Source organism: Delphinus delphis, chromosome 18, assembly GCF_949987515.2.
Source record: "Delphinus delphis chromosome 18, mDelDel1.2, whole genome shotgun sequence".
NCBI lineage: Eukaryota > Metazoa > Chordata > Mammalia > Artiodactyla > Delphinidae > Delphinus > Delphinus delphis.
Window position 1 is genome coordinate 1,251,525 of NC_082700.1, and position 21,858 is coordinate 1,273,382.

Sequence of the window (21,858 nt, forward strand, 5' to 3'; positions counted from 1 at the left end):
TCTTCACTGAGTGTGAAACTAAGTATCTATGAAAAAAGTATTCAACGGCACAAACTGCATACATACAATGTACGCTGCCTCGTCTTAGAAGACAACTTGGAATTAAGGGGACTTTAAAAAAAAAGATACAGAGTAAATGAATTTCTCCCAAAGTTGTACGGCTAATAGTTTTCCTCATTTGTTTTTAAATCATACAAGCAATGAATACATACAATCTTGTAAATTTTTTAAACAATACGTGTATAATATAAAAAGAAAATTCACTTTCATCCCATTCCTCAAATCTGATCCCCTATCCAAAAAAAATCATTAAAGAATCTGGTACTTTTTCTTCTACAACCTTTTCAATGCACGTTTCTATGTATCGACACATATATATACATGTAACGTTTGGTTTGATAATGGTGCCTGATCTCCGCTCACCCTCCTGGCTACTCACTTACGTCTTATAATACATACCAAGAACCAAAAGAAGATCAAGTTAAGTATAAAGGATTTTCGACAGAGTCAAAGATTAACTTTTATTTATAACCAAAATCCCGGAACTAAACAACAACAAAAAACCCTAACATCGAAGCACAATCTCTTCAAAAAAAAAAAACCCAGTGACACAAGCTTAAATTAAAAAGTATTCTTTCATTAAGTCCCCAAACAACCTACAATCGTGTGTGGGTTTTTAAAATACAAGCCCACAAAGAGCTTAACCATAAATGTCAATCATTAAAAAGTAAAGGAAAAAGCATCCCAAAGGATGGCTCAGGGAAGCGTCTGGCGGCGCCTCCCCTGCGCACTTACTGAGGCCTCTGTAAGACGTAGGTTAAGAGGAATGTGCGCAGTGACTCGACGCTCCCTCTCTCCAGGAGGATCCACTCGCGGACAACGGCCTCCATGACGGCTGTGGCAGCTTGAAAGAGGACGTAGTCTACCTTACTCGTTTCTAAGGAGGAAACAGACACTTTCTTCAAACAGCAGCTCACCTTCCCCTGAACATTCTGCATTTCTTAATTTTAAAGAGAACTTTCAGACAAGGAATGAGATGGTTACCTGTTCCTTTTTTATCCAGTGACCTTTGCTCTAGCACCACAAAGAGGTTAGTTCCTCTCAGAAGACACCTCAGGCAGGTGGCAGCTAATCACCGATCACAATTTTCACAAACTTTCCTCACCTCTCTTCAACTGTTACTTCCAAAGCATGAAGAACTAAAAAATAACACAGCTTTAAAAAAAATAAAATAAAAATATAAAGCAATCAGAAAATTTCCTAAGAGATTCTCACCCTGTGCAAAACAGAACTTTGTATCAGAAAAGTATCTAATAAACTAGTCTTTGAACATTACTATCTGCGAGGAGCCATGCTGTCAAAATATGTTTGTTCAGTAATTAATTAAGCTTTCAGCAGGATGGCCCATCTCCAATAGCAAGTTCAGAAATAAACACAATCATGTTCATTTTCTCAAAATGTTAAAAAAAAAGGGGGGGGGGATCACATTTACACAAGGTGAGAAGTTCTTGTGCATTTTCTGATTGCAATACTGATCAAACTGAGTAAAATCCCAAAGCTACACTCAGAAAGATCCAGCTTTAACTAGCAAGTTACAGTATCCGAACTAAGAACTGAATCAGGAGGGGAAAAAAATAGAAAATTAACATACTGAAGAAATATTTTACATTAATTTTCTATTTTTTCTTTAATTCAGCAATACCACTACAATCAGTTTCCAAATAGCATTATCAAAAGGGAGAAACAGTCAAAATGAAGTCAAGAAAAAGCAGAAATTTTTTGAAGCTCTACAAAATAACCATCATGCGAAACCCATGCAGAGTCTGATTCAACTCCTGGGTATTTGCCAAGATCACTAGACAGGAGTGCCTGGAAGCCCGAGAAATACCTCTAGGCACAGAATAACACCTTCAAGAACTTCTCAGAAGAGTATGAAGATACAGGCAGGCACATCATTTTCTCTCCATTTCAAGCACAGATCATTTAAAAATATTACAAGTGATCTTGACACAATTTTCTATAAAAACGTGCGAGAAAAGGTATGCCTACATCGATTCCTATCACACTAGACTGCAGCACGGGAGTTTTGAACATATTAAAACTAGTAAGAGGAACCAATCTGGACCTTTATTTTTTTTTAAGTTTGATTAGTCCATGCCATCTTAACATGAATTCTAATTGAGATGGTAATCAGAACTCACAAAAATTTAGAAACCTTAAAATATAATGAATAAATAAAGCAACAGCTTCCAAAAATGTAAACCTATTATAAAAAGATGTGTTTAAAGTTCCAGGAGAAAAACAAAAAGTGTTTTATTCAAAGAGGACTGGAAACAGAAACCAGTTCTATCTATTTTGCTCACTAAGGAGAAATATGGTACTGCCTCATAAAGGTAATTCAAATCATCTCTTATTATAAACCTCTTCTTGAAAGAAAATGATGGTTGTTTGCCTATCTGTACTTTCTACTGAAATCGTAAACATTTTAAGGACCTGAAATTCTTAACCATGGATTTTAACAAGGAAGCAAAATTGTAGGGACTCATAGAATTTTAGAAATAGAACTCCGAAGATCATCTAATCCGATCCCTGCACTTGACTGTGAGAGGAAACTGCAGCCCGCGTGGCTGGGTGGTGTCCTCTGGTGACACGCGCCTTGCCCTAAGCGCAGGTGCCAACTAGACAAGGCCCAGCACATACTCCTGCTTCTCGTGAGCAAGGAAACACGCTCCTGTCTAACTCCCTGTGCTTACAGCCTAGCTTTTTTCTGCCCCCTCCCCTTTTTTGCAAGGGTCAGTAGGGGTACAATTACAGAAAGTAAATCACATTCAGAAGTTTTCAAGATACCTCTTTTCCTTAGATTTCTCTGTCTGGTATCAATGAAGATCTCTAAATTACTATTCCTATAAGAAACTGTCTCTAAGAATGGAGGAATCTGAAAAAAAGAAGCCAGATTCCAAAATTAAAAGTTTTCCTAACCTAATAAATTACACTTCCTCATAAAAACTGCCATTGGCCTTCATAGACTGCACTTAAACACAACAGAAATGTGCAGAAGATGCTCGCCGGAGCTCCGGAAGCCTGCCAGTGGAGGATGAGGACTTGACACACACAGGAGCCTTATTCTTGCTTCCTGCTGGAAAGATGCTCCAAATTGCAAGGTCCTTGTGCAGAACTCACAGTTCATCTAGAATTCTAATACTCTTAGGGATGATTTCCCACTGACTAGGACACTGTTTAGACGACAGTTTAGTTTAAGCCACTTTAGCAGGAAGCTTTCACTTCCTACCACAGTAACTCTTTAATAATAATTACGTAAATAAAATTCACACACATCTTGTCGGCCATCTGAATTCGAGCCAGGAAGACTAAAGCGAGAGTGAAAGTAAGGGCCAAGAGGAAGAGCACTGCGTTCTGGCTTCCGGCAACTACGCTCCCCTCTCCGGCCCTGGGGCTCCTGTCCAAAGCAGAGGCAACGTAAGCTGCACAGTGACACACACAAGCACACCAACAGTAATGGAATAAGTCTCAGGCTCGTTCTGTTTTGTCTCGGCTACCTCCAAGATAAGAAACGAAAGAAATCCTTTTCTCCCTGAGAAAAGGGCAAAAGGAAGCTGCTAAGTTAGCTCCAGAAGTGCTGGACCGACCCCTCAAGGTCTGGGGGTATTTCTTTAACAAGAGCAGAATTCACAGGTTTTTTGAAGGAACACCTGACCCTATAAAACTGGTAAATTCCTAAGTGCCAAAGACTTCTGAGGCCAAGAGGTCTGAAAGTGCTCTTCTAACAAAACGCACAAGCATGCAACATGCACACGCACGCACGCACACAAACACACAGAAAAGAGCAAAGAAATTAAAACTACAGTGAAAACAAAAGAATAAGACGAGAAAGAAATGAGATAAAATGAGAAACATAATAAAACTTAAGTTAGAAGTGGGAAGGAAGAATTTTAAGAGGCCAGAAAAGGGAAGCATCCAAGAGAAAGTCTCCCCTTCATTAGAATCTATCACCCAGACATTCTATAAAAATGACTTATAATCCCGAAATAAGAATGTGAAAATTCTGGATTGCGATCGACTGCCACGTGCATGAGAAGTCTTCTTAGAGGAATTAACCTTTCTGGGCTGGTGGCAACTGAGTAAGGAGTTAAGATTTTCTGTGAAGTTTAGATGTAAACATTAATGTAACACAAGGCTCTGCAGTACATTAATGATTATGCTTATTACACATGCACCCAACCTTTTAAACAGTTAATGTCTCAAAACCCAAACTGCTTCCAATAGCGCGGCTGGAACTAGCAATACTATTCTTTAGAAATTTTTATCAGGAAAACAAAAGTATTCTAAAACAAGCTCACATCATAACAAAGCAATAGTTCTTCATAAAATATACATACTCTAAAAAGGAAAGAGTGGTATAAACAAATACACTCTAATAACATACTTATCACTTAGATCGGGTATTTCCAGCTAGCACAGAAGGACAACTGAGTCACAGTCAGTCGGAAGTCAGATGAAACACCGCTGGGACCCTGTTTATGCAGCGAGGGCACAGCCACAAGAGCCAGACTCAGATCATCTGAGGTTTCTACATCTATTAATGCTCAGCAGTTTCAAGGCAGTAAGGATGAAGTAAGGCTCCCTTAAATTCTTAATGATGTTTAGTTTTGCTTCTTTTAATTTAACACTGAGTTATTCTCCACAAGATAACAAATTTCCTTAGTGCCAGAAGCAAATTCAACCGAGTATAAAAACAGACTACTCAAAAAAACCCGAAAAACAAAAATCCCCGCCTCATTTAGAATTAAAGGTGGTTATTAAACTGCTTCTCTAATGTAAGACCTAACTCCTGAAGGAGACAAGGCCGCCTTTACCGCCGATGCTAGCTCCGTGCAGAGGACAGAGCATTTTTCAAAGGCCATCTGAAATGAAGTAACAGGGCAATGACATTTACATGACTGTTCACAAAGTGCTTTCATATGTTACTACATCTGCACCTCACTACGACTTTAAGACAGTCAAGTCCATTTAAGGCAAACGACATCATTATGCCCATTTCACAGATGAAAAAAGGGCCTGAGAGGTGAAGTGACTTCCTCAAGCTGCTTCCAGGCCGCAGGCACCCTGGTGCCCGGCCCTGCCCACTGAGCCCCACAGTCCTCGCCCCAGCCCTGAGCTGGAGAGCACTCTGCACACAGAGCTGGAATGGCAGGCTGTTTCCATCCAGAAACCAGAGTGCTGGTGGCTACGGATTAGTCTTCCTAAAAGCACAAGGATAAAAGGTCAGATAGTTTAGTTTCTAACACTCAACTAACCAATTCTGTGGTCATGGACAACTCAAATAGCCTCCTTTTCTAAGCCTTCAATATGGGTTACAAAAAAAGTGGCTCCAATTAAGAAAAACAGCCAACAATTATCAGATTATAAAATAACAATAACCAATGAAATCTCTCTTAACTATTATTGAAAAATACCTAAGAGGCAGAGAAAATGCCATCTCTGAATAAGTTATGACTTCTGTGATAATTTTTAAAGGAAAGAGATCACTTCCATACATATGTCAGACATAAGGTACTCACAAAACATTTTTTACAAGACTTAAAAATCAATGCTTCATTTTAGGACATACGATGAAGATCCTACACATAACTAACCAATATTCACTAAGCGAGCTGAGTACAAACTACATGGTTTTTAAAAAATGATGAAAAAACAACTAAAAGAAACTGTAGAAACCCCCCAAAATAATCTTAATTTTAAAACACTGGAATACGTTATAGTACATTTCCTGTAAGTGATATCATACTTGAAAACAACAGAAAAAACATTAGATTTTCCTCCCACCATTAACAGCCTTGATATTACGGTCAATAATAAAACAACTTATTGAATGTTTTATTTAAGGAAGAAAAATGCAAAGCAAAATCAGAGTTTTCTCTCTGGCTTTATGGAATATCTTTAAAGCCACTTCAGTGGAATGATTATTAATGGAAAATTATAACTGTACAAACCTGCTTATTTTTAAAGGAATTTAAAATATCTAAAGTTCAAGATAGAAAAACTAGGTATTTTTAAAGTAAACACTTACCCAAAATATGCTTGCAAACTGCAAATGGTGATTTTGATTTCCTAAATGATAAGAATATATGCTCAGCATGCTGGCGCTGCTCAGTGTTAACCATGGAAGGTGGTGCCTTGAGATTTAAAAACAAACACAAACACAGAGCACACTTGTTTAATAAGGAAGCTTGAACAATAGCAATCCTTTTACCCACAACAAGAGAAATACTTTCACTTTCAGGGGACTACGGGAGTACAAATTCTTGCTTAATTTTTCTTAAGTAACTATAGTATTTAACTTCATGATAAATATTTAAAATACAGTTTCAGGGAAAAGAAACAAATTCCTGACAAGGTTTGGATCAGAATCCTTTCAAGTTGCCTACATTTAAGAAAGATATATTTATTTAACATCTTTTTGTAATTTTTTAAAAAAACATAGCCTACTCACTGCCTTTTATTCCGAAATATACCACTCCATCTAAACTGACCAAGTTCAAATAATTTCTATTCTTCAGCCCTGGTGAAAATGAATCCAAAATTACTAAAAATTGAACTTCTAAAAACAATCCTTTAAGATAGAAATATTATCAGATAATTCTACCTCTAGTTTTCTAAAATCACTATTAAACCAGAAAAATTAGGAACAGCGAAGTTTGGAGTTTACCAAACTCCTTTCTGAATAATCAATTAATCAGCCAGAAAAGCCAGCCTTCTCTCTCAACAAAAACAGCTCCTAAAAGTCTGCTCAGGTTTTTAAATTCCATTTTGTTCTAACAGTCTTTCTTCCAAAGATAATACTCTTCTGAACAGCGCTACCTAAAATATACATTACTAAAATATACTTTCAAAGGTTATCTTTGACCTTACTGAGACCCATCTGAAGAGAAGGAGAAGAGATTGCTTATACAGCATACAGATCAAAATATCAGATTTCTCAATTTGGGAGGGGAGGGGAGGGTGAGGGGAGTTGGCAGGAAAATAAACCTTTGTTATTGTAACCAATATAAAGTGGGGAAATCATCATTTCAACTGTATTCAAAGACTCTGGAAGATGAAAAACATAACCAGGTATATTAGATTAATATTCATTACAAACTATATCAATTATGCAACATTAGTTACTCTACTTTCAGTTAAAATAGAAAAAAAAGAAGTAAATCCAAGAAAAATTAACTTTGATTCTCTTGCCTAAAGGAATTCTTATAATTAGCTAAAGCCAGTTCAGACTACTATTCCTAATGATATAGCACCCTCTACAGCTCTCTAGATAAAAATGAAAATATTTCCATTAAAGAACTACGTTAAATAGATAACAAGGATTCACTGTACAGCACAGGGAATTACGGCCATTATCTTGTAATAACCTATAATGGAATATAATCTACAAAAATACTGAGTATGGGGGCTTCCCTGCTGGTGCAGTGGTTAAGAATCCACCTGCCAATGCAGGGGACACAGGTTTGATCCCTGGTCCGGAAAGATCCCACATGCCGCGAAGCAACTAAGCCCATGTGTCACAACCACTGAAGCCTGCGCGCCTAGAGCCCGTGCTCTGCAACAAGAGAAGCCACACCGCAATGAGAAGCCCGCGCACTACAACAAAGAGTAGCCCCCGCTCGCTGCAACTAGAGAAAGCCCGCGAGCAGCAACGAAGACCCAATGCAGCCAAAATTAAATAAAATAAATAATTTATTAAAAAGATAAATAAGAAATGATAAAATCACCTAGAAAAGTAATACAATAACAAAATAAAAATAAATCAGCACTATTACATTATCCTCAACTTTTTTACTACGTTGCTCAGAGTATAACATGATCTTTCAACAAGGTATAAATGAAATCTGGGAACACCATCTTTGTAGTCTTTTTTTTTTTAAGGTTTCATTGAAGAGTGTTGGGAATTGAGAATTTTCTACCCATAATGACAAAGAGAAAAAAACTGATAAGGAAAGGCATTTCACAATTAAGAGATAAGTCAGAAGCTGAATGCAAAAAGACATACAGCAGCACACTAAACCTGCACTGTCCGAAACAGCAGCCACTAGCCACATTTGTTAAAATTAAATTAAACAAAAAAAAATTCAGTTCCTTGGCTGCACTGGCCACATTTCAAGTGCTTAATAGCACTCGTGTCTGGTGGCTACCACACTGGACAACACAGATTCAGAACATTCCTATCACTGCAGAAAGTTTTAACAGACAAACTCCATTAACGATGATAAAACTAATCATATAAGTGTAACCTCAGAACTTGAGTCTTGAGATACTGATATTCTAGATCAGTGGTTCTCAACTGAGGCAACTTTGTCCCACACGGGACATCTAGCAATGTCTGGAGACATTTCTGGTTGCCACACTGGGGAGTGCTATTGGCAACTAGCGTATAAAGGGCAGGGACACTGCTAAACATCCTACAATGCACAACCCAGCCCAAAACACCAACAGTGACAAAGCTGAGAAACCCTGCCCCAGGTGAATTTTCTCAAGCTCAAGAATCAGTGAATGAACAATATACTTCCAAGGACAAAAAGGAAACATGCTATTCTCATCCAGTCAGTCATTACGCTAGAATTACTTTATTACCCAATATTCTGTGACAATAACTGGAACCAACTTGTTTTGCTAAAAGGATATGACAGTATTTTTTACTCTCTTACGATATCTGTGTAAAAAGTTTGCTTGATACAGTTCATTAAAGGATAAATGCTAAAGGCAGGTGTGTATACAAAGATAATTAAAAAAAGTAATTGTCTTGCTCATTCTAACTGGTGTCTATAAATCTAAAAATAAAAATGACTCACAATTAGGAAGCAAAAAATATGGTCATCTTCTGTTCATCAATATTATATGCCATTGGGACCTCCCTGGTGGCGCAGTGGTTAAGAATCCGCCTACCAATGCAGGGAACATGGGTTCGAGCCCTGGTCCGGGAAGATCCCACATGCCACGGAGCAACTGAGCCTGTGCACCACAACTACTCAGCCTACGCTCTAGAGCCCGCGAGCCACAACTACTGAGCCCACGTGCCACAACTACTGAGCCCACGCGCCTAGAGCCCGTGCTCCCCAACAAGAGAAGGCACTGCAATGAGAAGCCCGCGCACCGCAACAAAGAGTAGCCCCCACTTGCTGCAACTAGAGAAAGCCCGCGCGCAGCAACGAAGACCCAACACAGACATACATACGTACATAAATAAAATATTAAATGCCATCAATGTTTTCAAAAGTATTGTTTTGATGATTCTAAAGCAGGAAAAAGAATCAGAATAATAAGCGAAAATGTATTAAAGATTCATCTGATGTCTAGAATCAGTACTGCATTTTGAGGGTGAGAATGTAACAACCAGGAGTAGAGACAGGACCCATGAAGAGTATTTGAAACCTGGACTCAATATTTACAGAGCAGAAGATGAACGCAAAGAGATACAGTCACACTCCAGACTCGCGCAGCCCAATATGGCAGTCCCTACCCCCACTGACTATGTAAATTAATTAAAGTAAAAAATTCAGTTCCTCCTCTACACAAGGCACGTTTCAAGAGCTCAACACCTACATGTGGCTACTGGCCACCACACTGGAGAGTGCAGATATAGAAGACGCTACTCTTGAAGAAATTTAATTAATTCAACAAATATTTACAGAGTGCTTACTATAAGGTTACCTAGATTCATATGATTTGATGCGATGTTATGTGATAGATTAATGTACAAAATAACTGCTATCACTTATAGAGCACTTATTATGTATGAGGCACTATTCTAAACACTTTCCTTTTAATGTAAATGAAATCATTTAATCTACACATTAACTCCCTGGAAATAATTATTTTCCTAGTTTAGAGAAGAAGAAACAGACGCATAGAGGTTAAGTGACTTGCCAAATGTCACACAGCTAGTCACGGGGTGGAGTCAAGAGGAATGCAAACAGTCTGGCTCCAGACTCTCTATGTTCTACTGCTGCTCAATTCCTAAATGTCAACACTGCTCCATGTGTGCTGCCTAGTCTAGCAATAGGGTGATTTTTCTAACATCTTATCTGATTAGGTCACTATCATACTACTGTTGTTTTCTAATTAGTTCTCTAATTCCTGCCACAAATCCACAAAATATAGATAGACCAGCAAGATTGGGGTCAAATAATTTTATATTAAAACATGGATATATTATGGACTAGAATAAAATTTCTATTAACCTTTTCTGAAATATTTTATTTATTTGGCTGTGCCAGGTCTTAGTTGCATAGTTGCGGCACGCGGGATCTAGTTCCCTGACTATGGATCGAACCCGGGCCCCCTGCATTGGGAGCGTGGTGTCTTATTAACCACTGGACCACCAGTGAAGTCCCTCTATTAACTTTTTAAGATAAAAATTGAGAAATTTTAGCTTATACAAGCTGTTTTGGTGTACTCCCTAGCTCCCGCCAAATATATATTCACTCTCTTTTTACCATAAGAGTCACCTTAGCAGTAAAACAAATTTTAAGAATATTAATATATTCCCTTCCACCCTGGCTTTGTTCAGAGTCTCATCATCTCTTTGCAGAACAACTTAACAGCCTCCTAACTGGTCTTCCACCTCACAAATTGCTTCCCTCAGATGAGATTTTCACACTGCTGTCAGAGTGAAACCACAGAACTGACATGTCACACTACAGGGTGAGTCCAAGCTAATTATTGTGCAAATAAGACCTTACATAGCCCAGCCCCTGCCTATTTCTCTAGGCTCATCTCCCTTCCCCCTTTATTCATTTCTTTCATTCAACAAATATTACCAAGCAACTACTATGTGCAAACAAGGTCCCTAAACTAACACATATTAGCATCTAGCTAGGGAGACCAACATGCATTAATTAACCACACAAATAAATGTAAAATTCCAGATGGGGCAGGTGTTATCTAAGTATAGGACAGGTGAGTCTCACCTTTCTGAGAAGCTAAGGCAGGCTTTCCTGAGAAAGCAACTATGGGGAGACCTGAAGGATCAGGTGAGAGAGAGGAAGAGCGTTTTAGGCAGAGGGAACAGTGTATGAAAGGTTCTGTGACAGGACCAAGGACAGGAGAGGGAAGGATGGAGAAAGAACTAGTGTGGCTGATGCAGAAAAAAAGATGGGAGAAGGGTCCTCAGAAGCTGGAAATATGGGCTTCCCTGGTGGCGCAGTGGTTGAGAATCCGCCTGCCAATGCAGGGGTCACAGGTTCCATCCCTGCTCCGGGAAGATCCCACATGCCACGGAGCAACTAAGCCCGTGTGCCACAACTACTGAGCCTGCGCTCTAGAGCCCTCAAGCCACAACTACTGAGCCCGCACTCCTAGAGCCCGTGCCCTGCAACAAGAGAAGCCACCACAATGAGAAGCCCGCGCGCTGCAACGAAGAGTAGCCCCCGCTCGCCGCAACTGGAGAAAACCCGCGCACAGCAGCAAAGACCCAACACAGCCAAAAATAAATAAATAAAATAAATTTAAAAAAAAAAAGGAAGAAGCTGGAAAGATAAAAACTTATCCAAAGCCTCACAAAGGGAAAGCAGTAATAAAACTTCAGTTCAAACCTGGGTAATCTGTCTCTGGAACCCTTCCCTTACAGCATATTTCCATGCACAAATTACGAACAAATGTCCACTATGTGCCAGGCAATGTGCTAGATGCTTCAGACACAACAGTGAGTCACTGATAAACAAAAACAAACAGAATCCATGTTCCCAAGGAGCTTACAATCCAGCAGAGAAGTCAATCATATAATCAAATAAGCAGCAGAAAACTGTGGATGCCATCAATGTTACTAAAGCAAATGGCGCCATGGGAAGAGAATTTAACCTAGTTCAGAGCGGTCAGACTTTCCTGTCAAAGCAAACACCTACACTGAGATCTGAACAATTAAATGTCAACTAGGCAAAAGAGGGAGAAGGGTGTTCTAAGCCGAGGGAATCCATGCGTGTAAGGTTCAGGAAGGAGAGAGCAGATCCAACGTGTGGACGGATGCCCAGTCTGCGCAGCCCAAGGCCAGCTTCCTCAGTGTGTGACCGGGGCAGTAGCATGGGGCCCAACTCTCCGCAGGGCCCCATGCTTAATGCAATACTCTGCGCTCGCCATCCTGAAATTCTTAATCATTTTATCTCTGAACCTGTGTTTTGTAAGCGAAGCCCAATGGGACAATGGAGCGTGCATGGGAGTAGTGAGGACAGGATGGTGGCCAGGCACACGTGCACGTGTCTCGAGGCAGCCTGGGGCACCGGGTCAAGGTGGCTAGGGTGGGAGCTGGGCCCAAGCAGGCAGCAGCACCCGGACCCATGGCGAGGCCAGCTTGCATCTCCCTCCCCAGAGCCCATCCCTGAGGCACCTGCACAGACATTAACTCTCCAGCCTGAGCACTGTGACAGGAAGTCAGTAAACTTTCTCAGTAAACTACAAAACAAAAATGTACACACGGACACCACAATAAAGCATTTCAGGGAGTTATCAGAATTTTTCAAAAAGTTTGATTCTTCTCTCTGGAGACTTCCCTAGTGGCGCAGTGGTTAAGACTCTGTGCTCCCAATTCAGGGGGCCCGGGTTCAACCCCTAGTCAGGGAACTAGATCCCACATGCCACAACTAAGGAGCTGGCAAGATGCAACTAAGGAGCCCACCTGCCGCAACTAAGACCCAGCGCAACCAAATAATAAACAAATATTTTTTAAAAAGAATCTCTGATTTTCAAACTGCTACAGCAAAGCAAACATCTACAGGTTTAGAAATAGAAATTAAATTCAGAGATTGTCACACTCAATGGAGAAGAATGCTATTTTAACATAAAGCTCTGTATGAACCATTTATTAATGAGGAAGACAATTTTACTTTTTTCCTACAATTGAAGATACAACCACAGGATACATAAATGGGCGTTTTTAATTACATACAAATCATTAAGCTACTTGTGGTTTCTTGTATAACCTCTGCAAGTAACAATAACTGTCACAGGAACATTAAAATATTCATAAATTTACACCTAAAATTAAATTCAAACTCACATGAAACTGATTTATGTGAAGAGTTCAATCTTTTTAGAAAAAATGTTCTGCAAGAATCATGAGCTGTAAATGTACTACAATTTACACTTGTAAATAATTATCATCTTCCCTCTGAATCCACAGGTTCCACATCTGAGGATTCAACCAACTACAGATGGAAAATATTTGGGGAAAAAATTCCAGAAAGTTCCAAAAAGCAAAACTTAAATTTGGGACTTCCCTCGAGGTCCAGTGGTTAAGATTCCACACTTCCACTGCAGGGGGCACAGGTCTGATCCCTGGTCAGGGAACTAAGACCCCGCATGCCATGCGGCACAGCCAAAAAATTAAAAAACAAACAAAAAAAACTATCACATATTAGACCCACATTTCTTGAAAGTTCCATAATATTCCACTATACAGAGTACCACGTTTTATTTACCACAATTTCTTCCAAGTAGACATGCACACTGTTTCAGTTCTTTGCTACAGCAAGGTATATAGACACTACAGTAAGTGCTTTTCCCATATGCAAGTATTTCGGGAGGCTGAGTGAAGGGGCAGAAGTGGAACAGCTGGGTCAGAGGGCATGCAGACTTTCAAGGCTCCTGTAACACACCTCCAGACCATCTCCCAAACGTGCAGCCTGCTATGCGTCCACACACGCTGTCCATCTCCATACATCCACAGCCTGAAATATCGTCTCAATCACAGGTCTGTTTCTGCACTATTCTATTCCAACTTCCCATTCTTTTTCCACGCCAGCACCACAACCCTGCAATTACTGTAGCTTCTGAATACATTTCAATAACGGGTACAAACTCCCCCAAACCCTCCTTTCTTCTTTTTCTTAACGTTTTTTGTTACTGTCATGCAATATTCTTCCAGATAATATATATTTTCTAATTAATCAGTCAAGATTTTCTCCCACCTCAAAAAAGGGTGAGGAGGGAAGAGGGATTTTTACTAATATTACATTCAGTATATAGCCTAATGAGGAAGGAACTGCCACCTTAACCAGATTAACTCTTTGAATTGAGGAACACAACCTTCATTTAATTCAGATCTTCTTTTACATTCTTCAAATAAGCTGTCTAGTTTTTGTCACAAAAATGTTGTATGTTTCTTATTAAATAGTGTCCTACAGTTTATTCCTCCAGTTTTTATTCTTAACAGAATGAGATTTTTTTCCATTTTTAGGCTGACCATTGTTGGTATAAAGGAAATCTTACAATTGGTTTATTTGCCTTATATCTGGCCACCTTACCAAACAACTATTGGTTCTAGTAATAGTCTTTTAGTTAATTTCCTTGGATTTCTTCTTCCTGAATATCACCTGCAAATTATGATCTTTTTACTTTTCTTTCCGATATTTACTTATTTGGCTGCACTGGGTCTTCGTTGCAGCATGCAGATCTTTAGTTGCGGTAGGCAGAATCTTTTTTTTTCTTTTTTGTAGTTGCAGCATGCAGGATCTTTAGTTACGGCGTGTGAACTCTTAGTTGCAACATGTGGGATCTAGTTCCCTGAAGAGGGATCGAACCCCGGGCCCCTGCATTGGGAGCACGGAGTCTTAGCCACTGGACCACCAGGGAAGTCCCTTATTTCTTTTTCTTATCTTACTGTATCAGCTAGGCCCTCCCCTTCAGAAAGTGTTGAATAATAGTTTTATTAGAACTCCCTCTTTTACTCGTAAGACTATCTCCATTTACTGGTGGTTTCAAATAATTATTTTTATCATATGTTTATCATTTCCTAATTTATTGAATTTTTAATCATAAAATGCTGTTAAATTTTATCAGCTGCCTTTTAGGTTATCTATGGATGATTTCAAATGTCTTTCTTTTTTGGATCACTGGTTATAGTCCAGGTAGCTGAGTTTGACACAAATTCAACTGCAAAATACAAATTTAATTAAACTGAATTTTAAATAAAAATTTCCCGTTACCTAGTTTTTTGAGAAAAAGAACTGTTAGTGCCAGTCTAATATCTAGCGCCACAGCAGAGATGAAAAGACAAGGTTGAAATAAATAAAATGCTTACACGATACAATCAATCTTTTCAATACGAAAAGTAAACTCTATAAGCAAAATTATTAATTTTATGACGTGCACTATTGATCGCACGCGCACACACACATACAAAAAGCATTATACCTTATACATAGAAAGGGCTCAGGAAACACAAAATAAATGCTCAACTAGTCCCCAAACACACTGCACTTGGTTCTCTCAGGCCTTCACACAAATATATCCCTCTACCTGGGACACCCCTATCCAACTGGAGAACTCCAATTTGTCCTTCATGTCTCCGCTTAAGGATCACCTAGGTTTTGAGAAGCCCTCTCTAGGTCCCATCTCAGCCTCAGATAGACGTCCCTCCTCTGTACTCTCACAGAGCAGCAGCATATACTCCTATTATAACATCACCTAATACTCGCTAATAGTTTTGCCTTTCTTCCCCATTAGACTTTTGTTCTCCTTGAAAACAAGGCCTGTTTCTCCTGTCTCCTCAGCATACACAGCATCGTGCCCAGCACACGTGTACTGCAGAAATGCTGCAGAATACGTAAATCAAACAAGATGGTAGGGATTGCTCTACAGCACATTTTTGCAGATGCTTTTAAAATGTTAACCAAATTCCAAAATAAAAGCCATGAAAACCAATCATGAATCTCTCTCATCGAAGCTGCATTTAGATTTATTAAAATCCATTCCAGCTTTAAAACAAATACATGAAATTACTTTCCTATAAAGTATCAATTAACATATGTGCTCTGCATTATTTTATATTGTCCCTGCACACACTTGTTATGGACAACCCTTTATCCAAGGGAGCCAGGGGAGCAAAACCAAGGAAATTTAAGACAATAAATAAATCACTCTTTGGATTTATGGTTCAAACAAATGCAATATTAATAACAAAAGAATACTAGGTTTCTCCATTATGGTGTCTGTAAAATCCTAACACATCCTTTATTTTATATCTATTCACATAAAGGAGAAAATGGAAATAAACTTCTTTAAAATTCATCCACAATGAAGTCAACAAAGAAAAGTGCAGGAAGATATGGATCACACCACCTCATTTATGTAAAAAAATACATTAGGGACTTCCCTGGTGGCGCAGTGGTTAAGAATCCGCCTGCCACTGCAGGGGACACCTGTTCGAGTCCTGGTCTGGGAAGATCCCACATGCCACAGAGCAACTAAGCCCGTGCACCACAACTACTGAGCCTGCGCTCTAGAGCCCGCAAGCCACAACTACTGAGCCCGTGTACCACAACTACTGAAGCCCGCGCGCCTAAAGCCCATGCTCCACAACAAGAGAAGCCGCCGCAATGAGAAGCTCTCACACCGCAAGGAAGAGTAGCCCCTGCTCGCCCCAACTAGAGAAAAGCCTGCGCACAGCAATGAGGACCCAATGCAGCCAAAAATAAATAAATTGATTGATTATTTTAAAAAAGAACATATGTGTGCTCTTATATGCTCAGAGATCTTCAAGATGGATACCCAAGGAACAGTGACCTCTGAAGAGAGGAGATGGGGGCTTAGGGAGCCTTTACTTTCCCCATATACCTTTCTGCACAGCTTGAATTTCTTACTATTCAGAAAGGCACTGATAAGATTTTTTTAAATCAAGGATAATATTTACAGTGTATCATTTATACAGAAAGCACTACATAATGTATATTGTAAAAGCATAGGAAATAAGGTCACAGTATATTCAAACTTAATACAGATTGCTTAGGAAAGGGGACTGAGAGTGGGGAAAGGAGGGAACACTTGTTATTCTGTACATTGTGCGTTGTTGATGTACTTTAAAATAACATGTTCCAGTATTACTGTCATAATTTGTAAATGACATAAAATGTATCAGCAACACCAAATTCTCAGGTCTGTAACTGTAACCTGCTATAAGTTCTTACAGTCACTCTCACTGCTGAGAATGTCAGCACAGAAGTGTGGTCCACTTTACTTACTCTGTATGTATTTAATATCCTCTCAAAAACGCATGGTTAGGTATCTTAAGCAGAAGCCAACAACTGGAATCTTTTTGGAACAGAAAATTTCAAGACCTATTTAAACAACGCTCCATTTGCACACTGTTTTCAGAATAGATGGCGTCACGTGCATACTGTTACTAATTTACAAAAGCCCTTCCTCATTCTAGTTTGTTCACCTTCAAATTTATTTTCCAGCAAGTAACCTCACTGTCTTGAATCAGAAGACTAAGCAGTATTCACAAACATGTACAGAAAATACTCCCTATTACTACTTTGGGGGTGGGGGGCGGGGAATCAGGCTTTATGTTGAGACCTACATCTCTAAATCCCATAAACATCTTTTTTACTCTGAAGGTCTAATATACTACTTTATTGGCAGCTTATCCAATAACCTAAAGAGGAAAGAATATAGGTGTTCACAGTGAAGCAACTGCAATAACCAAAAACACATTTTGAAATTTCCCATCAAGCAATAAAATTTAACATTTATAGTATTATAATATGACTTTGAGAAGTAACATGGTTGAGTAAGTAAATTTTAAAAGAGTTCTGAAATGGGAGTCTGGTGATCTAGGTTCTGGATCACTCTTATCACAAATTTGTTCTGTGACCTACCTTTGGCAAGTCACTTCTACATCTTTGAACCTCAGTTTCCCCATCCGTAGAATGGAAGGCAAAACACTTAAACTAGATTTTTTTTTCAGGGTCTCTATTTCCTGAGAGAGGCTGATAAAAGCTATAAACCCTATTACCAAAAATGTTATGTCTGCACCCAAAAACTTACTTACAATTTCCTTCTAATACCCATCGTGAACTCCCTAAGACCTCTGCATGAAAAGATCTCCTGAGATTGTTTTACACACTAAAACTCCAAGCTGATTTTCATGAAAGAAATATATGGACTACCAAATGGAAAAATTAAGCAAACATAATTGTGAAAGACATCACTAATTACTTTGAATCCCAAAACATATTAACAGCTAAAATACACAGCAGTTTTATACAAACAAGATTTCCTCAAGGACTTCCCTGGCGGTCCAGTGGTTAGGATTCCACGCTTCCACTGCAGGGGGCACGGGTTTGATCCCTGGCCGGGGAACTAGGGTCTCACAAGCCGCGTGGCGTGGCCAAAAAAAAAAAAAGAAAAAAAAAATTTCCTTAGAGGGATATCCATCCGACCCACAGACCCGATAAATGCTACGATCACCTGTTTTTTTTTTTTAATCTTCTAATGCTAAGTAACTGAAGGAGATTTGACAATCTTAGCTATCCTCAAATTAATGAATCTACCTGCTTTCTAGTCCCACTACCCCACAGGCCAAGAACCACAGGCTGATAACAGACAAAGCTGAGCTGGAGTCCCCACTCTGCTACTTGCCTTGAAAATCCAGGTAAATTACTTAGCATCTACACGTTTCAGTCCCTTAGTCCAGAAAATGGAAATGAAAGTAATAACTACCAGAGTCACTGATGATTAAATACGGTAATATATGCAAAGTGCTTGCATAGTGCCTCACACACGGTAAGCACCCAATAAAATGTGAGCTATTATTGTTAATTATAATAAAATGGAATGCAGCTTTCATACTGAGAAATCATGCAGTAAGCGCTACTCTTCCACATTTTTAAATAGTAAGTGGACACTTCCAAAAAGGAATTTCCTTTTTTTTTTTTTTTTCCAGCCGTGCTTCCAGGCTTGTGGGATCCTAGTTCCCTGACCAGGGATGGAACTCGGGCCCCCTGCAGTGGAAGCATGGAGTCCTAACCAATGGACCGCCAGGGAATTCCCAGGAATTTCCAATTTTTAATAACATTTTTTTCAATACTCTTATGGAAAGATTTAAAAGTACGTAAATGGATACCTATACAACACATATGAGAAGTGGTAAGGTAGAGTAGAAAGAGAGCGAGTATTAGAGCCAGACAGATGCGAGTTCTAGACCTAATTCAGCCACTTAGTAATTACATAACCTGGGCCACCTTAAGCTCTCTCTCAACCTTGTAAGGCGGCTGCAAGGATTAACAAAGTGTGTAAAGCATCAAGCACAGCATCTGGCAGGCAATGTGCACTCAATTAACAGTATTTATTCCGATTCTTCTCAGCTACTCCCTTATAGGTGATAAAACTAGCTTTGCCAGGGAAGACAGAAGGTCCTAGCAAGCACAAATGCTAATTAACACTCAGGCCAGGGGGCTTCCCTGGTGGCGCAGTGGTTGAGGGTCCACCTGCCGACGCAGGGGACGCGGGTTCGTGCCCCGGTCCGGGAAGATCCCACATGCCGCGGAGCGGCTGGGCCCGTGAGCCATGGCCGCTGAGCCCGCGCGTCCGGAGCCTGTTCTCAGCAACGGGAGAGGCCACAACAGTGAGGCCCGCGTACCGCAAAAAAAAAAAAAAAAAATACTCAGGCCAGTGATGAAGGGCACATTTTTACCTTATCGACCTTAGAACTAAAGCAGTGTTTTGGGGGTCACATACTCCTTCCAAAGTCTAATGAAAATGGGGCCTCTAGCTCCTAGAAATTTTTCAGATATTTCAGGAAACGCTGTAAGTCAGAGATTTTAAGAACTTTGTATTTAGGGGGAATAGTAGCTAGTTTTTTCTGGACTTAACTTGGAAGAGTCTGAAAACGTTCTCTAAGTCAGTTTTTGTGACAAAACGATGCACCTAACTTCGCTCATAATGCAGCAAGTAAATCCTGCTTTTAATTAGGCTTCTCAGTTTCATGAGCTAAATTTCATGAGCTACCTGGTGTTGTGTGTGAAAACAAAACTTGAGAAAAGGAACTACAAACTATGCTAGAATTAGTTCAAATATTTTAAACTATGATGCTTGAACACATAACCCAAACACCGAACCAAAAGGGGAAAAAAGGTGCAAAAAGGTAACGAAGTTGGCTACATTCAATTCTTAGAAAGGCTGTGTCAATTCAAGAAATCAAATAAGCCTCTAGCTTCCAAAGAGATCTACAAGCACGGAAGTCATGATTTACAAAAAACAAAACTGAGCCAGCAAATACAGTTTACTGAGTAACTAAATATGGTTTATCCTTACTTCTACTCCCTGCGTGGAAGGCTTCAACTCCTCGAGTAGGTAAATAACCTACTCACTAAATTGCTCTGTTCACTGTACTGTAAGGGGAAGAAAGAAGTCAACGAGGACCGTAGACCCAACTCTTCTCAACGCGCGACCCGCACAGAGCTCAGTACTAGACAAAGTTTTGCCCCAATGACCTTGGTCCCTAAGATTCCCCTCCCTCCCGCCCGCCCGCCCGCCGGTCCTTCCACGTGCGGCCGACTGCGGTTGCCCAGCCGTGGCTGCAGGCCGGAGAAAGCACTCGCGGACCCGAAGGCACGAGGGGAACGAACGCTGCTAACAGCACCGGGGCCGGGCCAGCCCTCGGCCAGCACCCACCCCCCAGCGGCGCGCACAAGCCCCCGACCTCGCGCCCGCCTCTCCCCGACCCCGCGCGGGAGGGCTGGGGCGCAAGAAGCCCTTTTCCTTCGGCTCACCACTCCGCTGCGCGGCGGGGGCGCCGGACACCCAGGGAAGGGACAGTCCGGCCAGGGGCACGGAGGCAGGCGCACAGCCGGAGGGAGAGTCCTGCGCCACGCCAGCCGCCCCCTCCAGCCCCGGGCTCCCGGGAGGCCGCGGCCGGCCGCCAGCCCGGCGGGCGCCAAGGCCGAGCGCAGCAGGGCCGCCGGAGGCAGCAGACGCGGGGCGCGGGGACGCGGCCACTCACCATCAGAACTTTGGCCGCGTTCTCCAGCTGAGCGATCACTTCTGGGGGCCCCAGCGCCGCCGCCATCATGGTCTCTCTTCAATGACGCGCCATGCGCTGCATTCTGGGAGCGGGCGCCCGGCCGGCCAATCGCGCGGCGTCCCGGGCTCGCGCGCTCCCGCCGGAGCCGTCGCCGCCGCCGACGTCGACGCGGGGTCGCGGGGTTAGGGCTGCGGGCGCGCGACGGGGTGCTCCCCTGCACGGGGCCGGTCCCCGCCTGCCCGCTTGCCCGCTTGCCCGCCCGCCGCCCGCCGCCCGACCCGGGGCGCCTCCGGCCCGAACGTGTCCTCTGCGGCCGCGTTCCATCCGGGGCAGGGCGACCTGCGGGACTAGAAGTGCCTGCGACCCCGCGGAGCGCGCGTCCTCCCCGCTCGCGTCCCCCCCCCCCACACACACAGCCCCGAGCTGCGGGCACCGGACGGGGACGAGGCCGGAGCCCCCTCGGCGGGCAGCCTAGCTTCCGGAGTCGGTGGAGCGCGCCGCCCCCGCTGTGCCGTGTGGGGACCTCGCAGCAGCGATGTTCGGTGTGGAGCCTGGAGGGAAGGTCCGTTAGGGGACCTCGGAACCCACCCTTCCTCCCCTCACTGTTTCAGCGCCCACACCAGCTCCAACTGCTGGAAACCTTGTTCTGTCCTGAGCTGACACCTACTTACGCGTAGGTTTCTAGCTCTTGGTGCTGTTCTGCTTCTTGGGGCTGCACAGAAAGTCACGTTCATTTCAGTGTTCGTTAAGTTTCCTCTGTTAACGTCTTCCTTTATCTCTTCTTTCAGTGGTAAATAAGCCATACTTTGGGGTTTTCCCTTTTTTATGTCCCTGCAACAGAATTGCATTATTAGCTCCATTGAAAAACGGGTTTCTTATATTGGGCATCTCTACAACTTGAAGTTGAGGAAGTGAATTAACAAGGCTTTTATTGCTTGAGAAACGAAGTACCTTTTATTTCGTTACAAAAGGGCAGAGTGCAGTGAATGGCCTTTTTTACTTTAAGAATTGTGTGAAACTAGGTGGTTAACATGTAGTAGGCATTCAAT

At 41.5% G+C, this 21,858-nt stretch overlaps 1 protein-coding gene across 2 annotated transcripts in view; it reads right to left on the bottom strand.

Moving 5' to 3' along the window:
- The window catches only part of XPO4 (exportin 4), a 104,215-nt gene extending 83,338 nt beyond the window's left edge, over window positions 1-20,877 (bottom strand). For both annotated transcript variants that reach the window (XR_009516759.1, XM_059995599.1), the window contains exons 1-3: window positions 20,789-20,877; window positions 6,089-6,194; window positions 796-937 (exon numbers count right to left, since the gene is read on the bottom strand). Coding sequence is in view for 1 of the 2 variants with exons in the window: in XM_059995599.1 (XP_059851582.1) it covers window positions 796-937; window positions 6,089-6,194; window positions 20,789-20,857 (317 nt within the window). In the remaining variant the exon portion in view is untranslated. The remainder of the gene's footprint in view (window positions 1-795; window positions 938-6,088; window positions 6,195-20,788) is intronic.
- Between the last annotated feature and the right edge of the window lie 981 nt (window positions 20,878-21,858).